At 38.8% G+C, this 13,923-nt stretch overlaps 2 protein-coding genes across 2 annotated transcripts in view; both read right to left on the reverse strand.

The window, feature by feature from the left end:
- Positions 1-5,994, reverse strand: part of ttc28 (tetratricopeptide repeat domain 28) — a 108,742-nt gene extending 102,748 nt beyond the window's left edge. Inside the window, 1 exon segment of the mRNA XM_034123492.1 lies at positions 5,748-5,994. Coding sequence (XP_033979383.1) covers positions 5,748-5,846 — 99 coding nt within the window. The 5' untranslated portion in view covers positions 5,847-5,994.
- Positions 5,995-7,909: 1,915 nt separating this feature from the next.
- Positions 7,910-13,671, reverse strand: pla2g3 (phospholipase A2 group III). Its single transcript, XM_034122811.1, has 7 exons — positions 13,072-13,671; positions 11,517-11,649; positions 11,290-11,424; positions 10,638-10,963; positions 9,828-9,957; positions 9,217-9,327; positions 7,910-8,586 (listed from the first exon to the last, which is right to left on the reverse strand). The coding sequence occupies exons 1-7, from the start codon at positions 13,616-13,618 to the stop codon at positions 8,334-8,336; spliced, it is 1,635 nt and encodes a 544-aa protein (XP_033978702.1). The 5' UTR covers positions 13,619-13,671; the 3' UTR covers positions 7,910-8,333.
- Between the last annotated feature and the right edge of the window lie 252 nt (positions 13,672-13,923).

Raw genomic sequence — 13,923 nt, forward strand, 5'->3', positions numbered from 1 at the left:
GATACTGTTCCCTACTGTACATCAGTGCTCTGTATGAATGAGTTTTCTGGAGCAAACATCACACTTGGCATCAAACTTCTCCAGTTTGGCTCAGCAACTCTTTTATCCTGTAAGTCTGAGAAAGATACATTTATTGAGGTCTTGAGCACTCTGAGACCTGAACAACTTCTCTACTCACTGTTTAGTTGATGGCATTTCTAATTAAGTGTTCCACTGACAGATGGCGATGTGATTAACTTGGAAACAATCAAGGGCCAGAAAGTAAAAAGCAAGATTTAAGTCTTGACTGTACCCGGTCCTCTGAGCTCTGGTTCATAGTGAACTGATGAAATCCTGACATTTAAATTAAGAGTCCAGGATTTTAGAAATGCTGAGGTCAAAATCAAAGCCCTTGAAATCCAGCAAAAAGCAGAAACTATTCGTGCTTTCACAAAATATTTGCACTATTTAAAGGGGACCTATCATGCAAAATGCACTTTTTGATGTATTTTATATATAAATATGTTTCCCCGGTGCGTCGGGGAACTCACGCAGCGTCAGAAAACAAAACCCTTTCTCTTTTCCTCCGTACCCAAATCTTTTAAAAACGGGGGTACAACGAGCGGATACAGATTTGCTGCCGATATGACGTCAAATCGGCGGTGGACCCACAGAAAGTTGCTATCAGAAACAATGCCTGACGTGTTTTGGACGTAATCTCGTCTTTGTCAGAGTTGGGTGTAACGCGTTACTGTAATAATATTACTTTTGACGGTAACGGAGTAGTGTAACGCGTTACTTTTATAATTCAGTAATCACACTACAGTTACTAACATTGCCCCGACACGCGTTACTTCGTTACTTTTATAAAATCAGTCATAATCACACTGACAGACAAGAGGGGTTTCCGCCGCAGGTTTATATGTACGTAATCTCCACGTGCAGTGCTGCATAAACATGGCTGAGTCAGCAATAACTTTCGAGGGGTGGAGGTATGCCCATTATTTTGAGTTCGTCCGAAGAATAGACAGGAATGTGACGGTGAGGTGCAAACTGTGTCCAGGCCAGAAGCTGTTATCCACTGCTGTAAACACCACGTCAAACCTCAACAAACACCTGCAAAGAACACATGCTAAGGTGAAGCTAATAGCTAAGGACCCCCGAACCCAGAGTGAGGATGTTGTGAGTGCGCCGCCGCCGACTCCGAAGCAGCACAAATTAGAATTTGGAGGACCGGTAACCAAAGCAGAGATGGACAGGCTTGTAGCATCCTTCATAGTAGAGGAAATGTTGCCCATTTGCACAGTGGAATCACCATCGCATCGTTCAGAGATATACTGCGCAAAATACAGATAGCAGGAGACAGAGGACAGCCATAGTCAGAGCTATCTGGATCAGTCTTATGCGACAATGGAAACTGAACTAAAGAGAACATTTGAAACATTAGCAATCTGCGTGATCTGCCTGTAGGGAGGGGCGGGCCGGCCCTGCGAGTAAAGTAACGAGTAAAGTAACGAGTAAAGTAACGAGTAAAGTAACGAGTAAAGTAACGAGTAAAGTAACAAGTTACTTTATGTAGAGAGTAACGAAGTAGTGTAATATATTACTTTTTTTTTTTTTAAGTAATATGTAATATGTAATATATTACTTTTTTTTAGTAACGACCCCATCTCTGGTCTTTGTTTGCATTAGCAAGCCTCGCTAACACTCAGAGCTAACCTGTACTGTAGAGCACATGGGTGTTTCTCAATGTCGAGTACGCTTGCTTGGTAGCACATGTCTTCCGGGCGTCTTGCTTCAGAATCGAGGCAAGAATACTTCCTAGCATTCAGAAAACGAAGAGTGGAACAGGCGAGCAAGTGTGCAGGTGTGCGTCATATGAGAGGCCCCGCCTTACATTTTCCGCCACAGATTTGGGGAAATTGGTCCGTCCGCAAAGCATTGTGGGGATTTTAAGACCGCGGAGTCTACTCATGTGCAGCCTCGAAATTTCTCCAAACGAAGTACGCCGGGCTCGGTAGAATTCCAAGTATGCTGGACATTGGAACAGTACTTCGGCCGCACTCGATGACGTAGTATGCTTGAAATAGTGGCTCTGGAGCAGCTTTACTCAAGATTGAGAAACACCCCAAAAAAGCAGGAAATAAAAAAAGGAACTCACCTTGTGATAAACCCGCAAGAGAAAAAGTATTTGAGCTCCATACTGTTTCAGAAATAATCCTTGATGTGGTTTAGAACCGGATGGCGTTTTATCACAGCAGAATTTAACTTTATCTGCGGTAGAATTTTGATCAGGCATTAGCTCCGCCTCCTCTTTTTTTTTTTTTTAAGCTAAGGACCCAAGATCCGTGTTTCTCTAACAGGGCTGCAAAAGAGGGGTATGAGCAGTATGAGGCATGGCTACAATGGGTGATCTGTTTGGTATTTTAAGCAAAGAACTTCACAGACATGTTTTGTATAGGTATGGCCCTACAATATATTTTTCCAATATAGCATAATAGGTCCACTTTAAATTATGTATTACAATTTGATAAATAAAGTTGGCAAATAATAAAACATGAACAGTGTGAGAAGTGCAGAAAACAACATTAATTTACTGTATTAGCCTTAATAACCAGGAAAAGACAACACTTGTGCCATTTAACAATATGAAGCTATCCAAAATCTAACCCAATATCTAGATTTCACATATCAATATATTATAGATATTGTCCAGCCCCACTTTCTAGCATTTAACAGTTGTCTTATGTTGTTTGTATTTGTTGCTCTAACAATGTTTTCTTGAAGGTCTCTGAAAAACTGATTTTAATCTCAACAAGACATGTTGAAATAAAGGACAATGCAATAAACAAATGCTGTTTCGAAGCCCTCTCCACACTACGAGGAGTCAAAATACTGAAGCCTTGCTAAAAAAGCTTAGAGAACAATATTATGCACATGACCTCAGTGTCCTCAGCTTAGGTCCTGATGAGAACTGTGACACAGTAATGCTAAACTTTCTAAGCAGATTTCCACAGTTCACAGTCCTCTGAAAGCCCATTTCTCAGCTGCTCTCTGCAGCATGACATCACGTTTAATGAATAGGTAATGTTATTATGTAACACTCGTTCAAATATGACACACGTGATATGAAGCAGAGCTTGTGAAACATGTTACCAAGGCGCTGTTTGCTGAAATAAACAAAGAAACCCACGTTAATCACGTGTGTGGAATTAGGACTTAAATCTCCAAGCGTATTACTCTTTAACTAGAGCACAGTTACTAGTGCAAAAAGAGAAATGCCTAAGATGGACTTTTGCAATCACACAGTTTGCGTAACTAAGCAGGTTATATAAATACAGAGGAGTCACAATGTTCTTTAAACTTTAGTCTGACCACACTTGTGTTGTGTTGTGTTGTGTGGGTGCACCTACTGTTCAAATGTTTGTTTGTAAGTGCAAAGGATGTATTTCTACGGATGAGTAAAACAGAGCGAGAGTTTTATAATGAGAGTGTAAAGATTTACCTGATAAAAGTTTGAATAATATATCAGGGGTCTTAATAAATATCCAGACGCTGGTATAGTTTTCACCTTGTGACTCTGTGTGTGTGTCACCATGGCAAAATGCAGTCCTGGAGACACCTATTAGCGAGAACTTCTACGGATAGCTTGCCAACATAAGATAAGATAAGATAAGATGGTACTTTATTTTAACATTTGATAAGCATTATCATATCCGTTACTTCCTAACTACAACTTTCTGGCATATACACTGGATTAATGGTGACATTTGCCGGTTGTCTGTATTTTCATTCTTTACACAACTATTACTGTCACTTTTCTTTGAACAACTAATAAGGGAAACACTATGAATGTCTTCTTGGAGAGACAGTCTGAAAATGTGCGCTTATCTCCAAGTGATATCATTTCTCTAATTTTCTGGTTTTCACACCACCTTCCATTGTGGGGTTTTTTCCAATTCTTAAACATGGACCATAAATTCAGCAGGATCAGCATTCATTTCGAATCATGAAAGCCCACTTTTCACTTTCTTTTAGCTCAATTTTTGGTCCCAACAACCTCCTGAGGGACATATATGCTCTTTAAGTGGTAAATGCTCCACTATCTTCACTAGCTAGTAGCAGGTAGCCTACAGTGGCTTTTTCTGTAAAAACTGCTGCGGTCAAAAACAACGCTGATGAAAGGAACCAAAACAGTAAAGTAAAGGAACATTTCTGTCCGTAAAACCCAATGCAATGAGCTGAAACACGCAATAAAGCAGAATGGGGTGATAATTAGCCATGGGTGCAACACCCAACACTGCAATCATTTGACCCTTTGTTCATATACAAATATTTATTATTCTAGAGCTGCCGTTAAGCATTAAAAGCTTTATTTTTCTCTTACAGAACCTTAGAAGATTCCCAGAAAATGTTAGTTTTATGGCCACAGAAATGAAACAAGTTAATCACAGCAATTGTTGCTTTAGTCCTATAATGTCCTTAAATTGATTTTAATGGTAAACTATATCAAATATTGAACTATGCTCTGACCTTTTGTGTGTGCAACCTGCTTCATCTGTATGTGATTTGTTGCATCACATGTCTGTTGATTGATATTCCTGTAACAGCTAATTAAAGGCTCACACACACACATGCAAAAATAAAAGGAACACAACATGAGTTTCCTTTCCTAAAATAATGCACACGCACACAAACACACACGTACACAAACAAACACACACACACTTCCCCTGTCTCCTATCTTACTACTCCTTAAGTTTCTTTCGCAGCCCAGGTCAAAAGGAGTACATTTCTGGAGAGGAAGCTGTGTCCCTGAACGCAGCACTTTGATCTATCAATAAGTATCCTTGTAGGAGAGGCATTATAGGCAACACGTTATTAGTTGCAATCATATACAGTAATATATATAAACAGAGTATATGAAGCAAGTTGTACATAAACATATAACTGAAGGAGGATAGGATATATAAGTTGATATATTTATCTATGAATATTTGTCTGCCTTAAGACCAGTAGTAGAAAGTAACTATGTACAATTACACAAGTAGCCTACTGTATTTAAGTACAATTTTGAGCTTTTGGTGTTTAGACTACTCATTTAGCGGTGGTGAAAGTAACTACCTTCCTTTACTGAAGTATTGTACTTGAATACACAAATGAGGTACTTGTACTTAACCTGAGTATTTCAATTTTAGTCTACTTTACTTCTTCTACACAACATTTCAGAGAAAAATACTTAGCTTACTTTTTACTCCACTCAACTATGATGCATTATATGATTTTTATAATATGGGACTTTTAATATACTACTTCAGGGTTTACTCTCAGGACATGATGCTGTTATTACAACACCATTGTCCTGTTGTCACTTGTTTTATTGAAGGAGTTTTAGAAGTATTTCTGCACTGCTGTTACAACCTACAATACCTACGTAAAATATATGAGTTCTTCCTCAACCACTAACATTAAGACGTATTACTATTTTAAGAGATGGTATATGTTGAGAGACACATGGAGTAATCAATCAATATAGAAAACAATTGGTAAGATTACATTTTTTGGGAGGGGTTGAATGAGTGTAAACTCCTGCCAGTGGTTTCAAAACAAATCCTGCAGGCTGGCACTTCATCATGGGATGTGAGCTGTTGTTTAGTCTGTGAACTTTCTTTCTCCCCCAGTCTCCTGCAGGAATGCTCTGCCAGCCACACCAGCGGATTTGTGAAACCACTAAATAAAATACACCATTGTTTTTCCATTAGCTTTACCTTCTCTTTCTTCGTTCTTTGCTTTTCCATCCTGCTCTCGGCTAAATCCGGCAGCGACAAACTTTCATCCCAGTGAAGCAGGACAGGAAAACACACCATCCAAAACACACCACAGTTTGGTAGTTTATCCACACTTTGCGGCGCGTTTACTACTCGATACTATGGGGAGATTTGCCTGCTAAGTAGCGAACCTACAAACTTTTTCCTGGGGAAAGTTAATCCGGAGTGTGTGCGCCATGTTCCCACAGCCGAGCTTCTCCTCATAGCGAGGTTTTGTCCGGTGAGAGGCGGGGATCCGGTCGGCTCCATGGCTGCAGCCTTCAGCAAGGTTTCAATTACTCTTGATGACATCAGAGGGGAGTTGAGTTACCTGACAGATATGCATTACACCAGGCCTGTTATGGCAGTTTGTAATACTGCTGGTATGTTAATGTAGGAGAAATTAAAAGTGATGCTTTCCTTGTGGAATAAAAAATGAACACAGTTTGTATGGTTTTTACTTTTACTAGATCGAACAAACACCAACAAAACAATAAATAATCAAACACATGTTACATTTAGGCAGGAGGCAAATTGTGTGTTTAAAACATAATATTTAAAATAAATAGTTGTGGGAGATATGTTAACTTTTTTACTGTAGGTGGAAAGATATGATCCTAATTTCCTGTGATTTGGCTTAGCTGTGGGTTTAGCTTAGTTTAGCATTACGACTGGAAACAGCTAGCTCTGTCTTAATGTTGATTTCTAAATGTGAATTTACAGCAAGGGTAGTTTTTACACTTTTGTTCAGTATTATACAGATTAAACAAACATCTTTATATTTTCTTGCTTTTCTTGTGGAATAAAAATGAACACAGTTTGTATGGTTTTTAACTTTAACTTAGGCTACTACCAACAACAAATAAATAATCAACACATATTACATTTAATTGGCAAGGGGCAAATGGTGTGTTTAAAACTTGGGAGATATGTTCACTGTAGTTTGAAAGACATGATACCGCTCTTTTCATTTCCTGTGATGCATAAATATAGTCAGGTTTAGCCTAAGGGTTTAGCTTAGCTTAGCATAACGACTGGAAACTGGCTAGCTGCCATACTTTTTTACATGTTTGTTCAGTATTTAACAAACATCTTTATATGTTCTTGTTTTAAAACAAGAAGGTGAAATCCCAAAATGTCAAACTATTCCTTTGTCATACAACTATTTCACAATGTGTCCTATGTACAAATATTTACAGAATAGTTGTTCTTACTTTGCTGGGCTGATAACATAATGTGCAGCTATCTACAACTCATACAACACGGTACAAATATTTACAAATATACACTAAGAGCTGAATCCTCAAGAACAGTGACACAAATGACTTTAAAAAGTGGTTATACTGATTTAGTTTTGCATAAAGGGGTTAATTAACAACGACCTCCTTTAAATCAGGAAAGTGCCACCAATATTTGACTCAATAGACTATTTTAATGGCAGACATTTTGACATATAGCAGAGTCTACAGCCATGACTTTACTTAGGTGCTTTAAGTTAGAGGCTATAAATATCAACATGATAACAAATAAAAGAGTTAACAAAATGATGCATAGCAGAACATGTTTACCATATTCACCATTTTGTTTTAGTTTAAAACTCTTTTAAAGCTCTTTCAGGCAATTCTCATTACATCCCAGCATATTTCTGTATTTTGTTTATAACCAAATTCCAAATAAATGTTTCTTTTGTTTTTGCATAGAGAGCCTTTTTGGTTTCCTTACTTAACAACCAGTCTCACGGCATTTCGTGTAATAGTCACGAAATAAATGTAATCTATTGATTCGTGTTCACCAACACGATTTTCCCATTTTTTTCGTGTCACACAGAATGATTTTAAAAGCAATGTATTTCTATTGGTAGTATGTTTCATGCCTGCACCACGTCTTTTTGTCCGGTCGGGTCTTGGAAGACCGGAAGCTGTGTGGTTCATAAAAACATTTTCTTACTCATAATAAAGCCACAATTATTGTTTTTATTTTAAATTGTATAATGTCGGACTTTTTTTGCCGTCCGTGAGGAAAATAAATGGGGCTCAGAGCCTCAGAATACTGAAATCTGTATTTTTTAAATCTTTTTTTCCTTCTAATTTGTTATTATTTGTTCCAGGCACGAAACATACCAATAGAAATACATTGCTTCTAAAAATCGTTCTGTGTCAGAATACTGAAATCTGTATTTTTTAAAATCTTTTTTTCCTTCTAAATTGTTATTATTTACATTAGCTTTTAAAATCGTTCTGTGTGAAAAATGGCGAAATCGTGTTGGTGAACACGAATCAATAGATTAATTTTGTGACTATAACACGAAATGCCGTGAGACTGGGTTGAACTTAATTATTATCCCTTGGAATGATGTTGAATGATTCATAAACTTAAATTAAGTAGGAAAAACAAAAAAACTGTCATCTGGAACGAAGGATAAAGGAACCTTGGAAGAAAGAAGACTTAACATTAAATTAAGTGCTGGAGTGAAATGAAAATGACCTTAAATAACATCTTATGTATTTCAGTATTTCGGAACACTTTGACTCTCCATACGTTTTACTCTCAGGCAAGCTCTCTTCCTCTTACAGCTGGCTGATGTGCGTCCTGACCTAGTTTTCGGGTCTTGTTCCTGTTGAGTTTGGGCCGGACCATCCTCAGACACAGTTTGTGAAGCCTGCCTGCTCTGTCCTTCCTCCTCGCTCTCCTCACGTTGGGCCTCCTCACCTTCAGCCTGACAGCCTGTAGGTGGTGCTGCACCTCCATTTCTGCTCTGCTCCTCTCAGGAAGCTCTACTTTCACCAGAATTGCTCCACAGCTGTAAGAACAAGAATAAATTGTAGTTTTGAGACACTGTACTGTTAAACTAAGTACTGTATTCACTTCAAACGAGGGAAAAAATGAAGGATAACGCACAAAAAGGGAATGCAAATGTTTACCGCCCATCTCCATTAATTTGACGTTTACCATGTTTGGAACCATTGGACAAGTGGTTGAAAGGAGCAATTCGTTGTGAAGTATTTGTACTTTACTTGAATATTTGTATTTGTACTTTTCAAATTTCAATTTAAACTATATTCAGAGGGTCATATCGCACTTTTCACTCCACTACATCTGTCTGACAGCTCTAGTTACTAGTTACTTTGCAGATTTATATTTTTTCTTAGAATCAGATATCAGTCACCGGAGACATTTTAGTACTTAGACTGGCTTCTAATAATACCTATCTACTTGTACTTACTGTAAGAAACTTCTTAAATTAAGTTGTATTTACTGAAGCAGTATTATACTTTTTTATTGTTGTATTGATATGTTTACTTGGTAATAGATTTGAACTCTTATGCCATCACTCCTCTGTTGAGCAATTATATCATAATAGATAAAAAGCGGTGTTTAATGCCAGTGACAGGCTATGTCAATATGTCTATGTCTGTGTTTGTATTCTTACAGTTTGCCTGCAGTGCAGTCCTGTAGCAGGAAGCAGGATTCAGACACATGTCCCAGCAGAAGAGCCTGCACTTCGGTCAGTTGTCTCTGTTTAGCCAAAGTCTGGAATAATCTGAAAGCACAGACAAACACGTCAGAGACCAGAGAGGCCAAAAACACACACAGCAGATGCTCAGACCATCAAAGCAAAAAGAGCAGGACAGAGAGCCCATGTGTGCAAACATGAGATTATGATAATTTCCAAGGCTGTGAAATCATATCTGTGCGGATTCAGAGAGTCGCCACACCTTATGTAACCGTGTGACTCTGAATATGAGTGCATGCTGCTTGTGACCTGGTTCTGTATGATGAAACATCACACAATGTCTGCCTTTTCTCAAACAGAAATAAGGGTAAGTGCACCATTATCACAATAACTATATATACTCTACAAATAGCACTATAAATATTTACCCTGGCGGTTTAGGTTGATATGTGTAGACATGTTGTGACACAACTCAATGTCATTCTGTGTTAGACTGACCAGCTGATCATGCCACTGCGAGACCAACAATGTTATCCAAAATAAATCTACATTCTCAGTATAATTGATATCTTGATGTCTTTATTTACCTGGTGGTACAGTTGCAGTGGTACATCGTCCTGGCCTCTGTGTTGTGGAGGCCGTGTCTTTCCTGCTGCGGAGGGATCTTATTCCTGCACTCATCGAGATCCTTGTAGACGGCACAGGACAGCTGCTTCTCTGTGGGATTTAGACATTATGTTCAGATCCATTGAGTCATGCACTGATGGTTGTTGTCAGCTGACCTGGAAGTTAGCATCACAGTTTTTCCCCAAACAAAAAGCCAATGGGATTTTTTCATCTGATTTATGCAGTAATTTAGCTCTGTAGCACACAGACATTTATGATATTGTGTTCAGCAGGAATATCTCTAAACATGAATTGGATATTACTTGTCTTTTTTGTGATGACATTTGGCCACTTGTTGGGAACCGCCTTTATTATAACTGATAAAAGCTTCACAACTTAACAAGTTGGGTATTTACTGACATAATTTAAGCCATCAAATAAAACCATATTTTAATAAATAAAACCTTAAAATCTTTTAGGCCACAGACCTTATTTCAGGCATCTATCCAATCACACATTCAAAAATCCATTTATTTCAAAATGAGGGAACCAAAGGTACTAAATTGCTGACTTATTTCAAGGTGTTATGACTAATCTCTCCAACTTTCTGTTACTGTGGGAGTGTGGAGATTTTTTTATTTTTGATTTAGCCTTTATTTATACAGGTGTAAAATCTCATTGAGACACAAGGTCTCATTTTCAAGAGAGACCTGTCAGTGGTAACACTACCACACAAAGTTACAGACAGACAGGACACTAAACACAGATAAGAGGAGAGATGACTGAAATACCTGTGATGTCCAGCTCAGATGGAGTTTGTTGTTTGGTCAGTAAAGTGTTCTGCAGATCACCGATCCTCTCAGGTGTTGATCCCTCTGATGTGGATGAGGTAACGTTGGTCACAGGTGTGATGGAGGTGGAGGGGGAACTTGTTAAAGGCGTAGGGACTGTGGAAACAGCAGCAGCGATGGAGTCTGAAATGCTGCTCCCCAGCAGCTCTGTGGGTGAGGTGGTGTTCATGGTGAAGTCTGTGTTGTTCACCTCTGTTGTATTGGTAGACTCGTACAGGGAGGGTGGATGCACCTCAGCATAGAGAGCCATTGCAGTCTCTTTGCACCTGTAGTAATATCATTTGAAATATATGAAAGTTACTACAGCAGCCAGATAAATGTATCAAAATAGTTGTCTCGGAAATGTAGTATAGTGAATGTTCAAAGTTGCATAAAAAAAAAAAAACTCAACTTTAAAGTAAAGTACAATTTAGTCAAATAGCAAATGAGTACACCACTTGAGTGAATATACGTAGTTACATATCAATCAGGACAAAAGTAGTGGACCAATCAACATTGACATTTACTGTATTGCTGGTAGCATAAATACAAATTCAGATAGTCATCCAAATCACAAACATACACTACATACATCAATTAAAACGTTACTTACATTCCAAACCAGTTTCTCTCAGTACACTGGAGTCTGTGTGAGAACTCAAAGCAGTGCATCTTCAGCAGGTTAAAGAAAGTGTATCCCACCACACCAGATATGCTGTCGTTCCCATTCATCAGACAACTGTGAAACCTGCAGCATGAAACATTTTGGGTTAAATAACATTAAAGAGGACAAATCAGATGATATAGACTGGATGTCATCTACATTCATGCACTCCCTACTTGTTGTCGCAGTCACAGTGAGACATGGTGAAGATGTTGCTGTTGAAGACCCCAAACTTGGATTGAAAGGACAGGATGGTGTGTTTGCAATGGTCATGTTCACGACAACAGCTGTCAGTATCTGAAAACACTCCTGCAAGAGAGATGAGAGAGAAAAATCAATGACAAAATTATTATTATTGTTGTGTACATTTTCTGATTTTGGTTGATATTTCTATAATTGCACACTTTCCAGCCTTGTACTGTTGCTCAACAATTTCCATTAAAGTAAATAGAGTTCTATCTAATCTTATCTCATATTATATTATATTTTCTTATCTTATCTTAAGGCATCTTGAGTCAAATACCATTACAGTTCCAGAATGTGTTAACAGAGACTACATTTTTGGGAACCAAACTGGGAAAACTGAAAAAAACACACTACACCACATGTGTCAAACTCAAGGCCCGGGGGCCAAATCAGGCCCTTGGTGGATTTAATTTCGGCCCACAGGATAATTTCTAATTACTATTAGATCTGGCCCGCCGGTATATTGCACGCACACCTTCACTCAATCCTGAGGGTTTCCTCAGCTCAGAGCCTGACCCCAAACATTGATGAACTTGCACCCAAGATGAGATGTCAAGTATCTGGCTTGAACTATAGCATCACAGAGCAGCACACTGAGTTTCAATGGATGTTTCCTTCTGCACTTTTTGCAACATGTTTGTTTTTTCTTTGAGGGAAATTGTTTTTTTGAAGCTGTTGTTGGCCTGTGGAAAAATGTAATCGTAAGAAATTACTCCAGAAAAGCTGCAGATAGAGCCATAAGAAATTAATGCAACTGATTATTTAATGTTTAATGTTATTTTTATAGGCAATCATTTAATCTTTGTTAGTTCCAGGTTTAATATGTGCAATAAGTTCATTTCAATACGTTTTGCAATAAACATTGAACCAGTCCGGCCCTCGACTAGTACCGATTTTTTTATTTTGGCCCACTGTGTATTTGAGTTTGACACCATGCTCTACACCTAGTATTCAACGGTTTTGTAATTTCGTCTGTTGTTCTGGAGGTCTGTCAAGCATAAGAAAACAACTTTAAGTTCCCTGAGTTTTTTTTTTACCACTCCTTGCACTATTGGTCAATGTTTTAAATGGGTGGTGGTGATACACAACTCGGTCTGGTCACACAGTATTCTACTGATCTACAGGTGGCAGTAATGAGCCAGCAAAGATAGGAACCTGTAAACATGAACGCAATAAATTAATGTTTAAACTTTTGAGGAAAGTCAGGATTGCAAATGTTTTATGAGAAATAATTCCCACATAGATAACCACGATGTGATAAACAGTGATTTAAACAGTAATTAGTTTGTTTACCTTTAAGTGACACAACTTGCTTAGATAGAGTTAATGTCATGTCATGTAAAGTAAGAAAAGTCTTCAGTATTTTAATAAAAAGAAACGAAACACCTTTTATCATAACTGTCAGATTTTCCTGGGAACTATTTTCCAACATTAATCAAGGACTATTACATTGATTTTTAGAGGAAAGAAAAGAGACAAACCTACCCAAATCTGCATATGATGGCGCCTTGTTGCCAGAGCCGCACCACAGAGTCCCTGGCACAATAAAGCCACGCTTTACACGCTGGTGAGTCCTGACCTCTGACCTTTCAGCTTGACCTTGATGATTCTCAGCTGCCGAGTGTCCACTGACGCTCCTCACCAGCCTCTTTCCTGTGCGCACCTCCTGTCCTCCATCTCCTGGAGAAGCCAAAGAGACGCACAGCCCCTCTGCATTCAACATGGAGTCCAAATCGATACTTTTATCTGGATGATCTGAGAACTCGTCCCTGCGCTCATCGCATAGAGAGAAATAGTGTTGGATCACTGCTGCGTCGTCGCTCCAACTGCAGCTGAGCAGTGCGCGCTGCTCGGACCAGGCGCTGTGGTAGAGCCGCAGAGATGGAGAGGCATCACCGTGGAGAAAGACGTAATGCACCTCATTATTGGACAACACTTTAGTCCAGGTGCAGAGGATAGACGCTTCTGCAGTCGTGCAGCTCAAGAGGGATAAAGTTAAAATGAGAGTGAGAAAAGGAGCGATGTGCGTCATGGTGAAAAAGCGCGAAAAAAGCGGCTGAAAGAGAGGGGCTCTTAAACTTTAAATCTAAAACGAATGAATCCTCCACCCACTGAGGACTTAATGACAGATTTGCAGACGCTAGGTCTGTTTTTAAATGAGAAAGGGGGGCGGTGGCGCACCGGGTTTTTCACTCAGTGGATCTCAAATGAACGCAACATCCAAATCAGCCTGAAGCACGTGACCTGTCAGTTCAGTCAAACATCACTCCTCTCTGCCTACACATCACTGACAGTGACCATGACATACATTGATTAACACAAACACACACACACACA

This window comes from Trematomus bernacchii, unplaced genomic scaffold (assembly GCF_902827165.1).
Source record: "Trematomus bernacchii unplaced genomic scaffold, fTreBer1.1, whole genome shotgun sequence".
Lineage (NCBI taxonomy): Eukaryota > Metazoa > Chordata > Actinopteri > Perciformes > Nototheniidae > Trematomus > Trematomus bernacchii.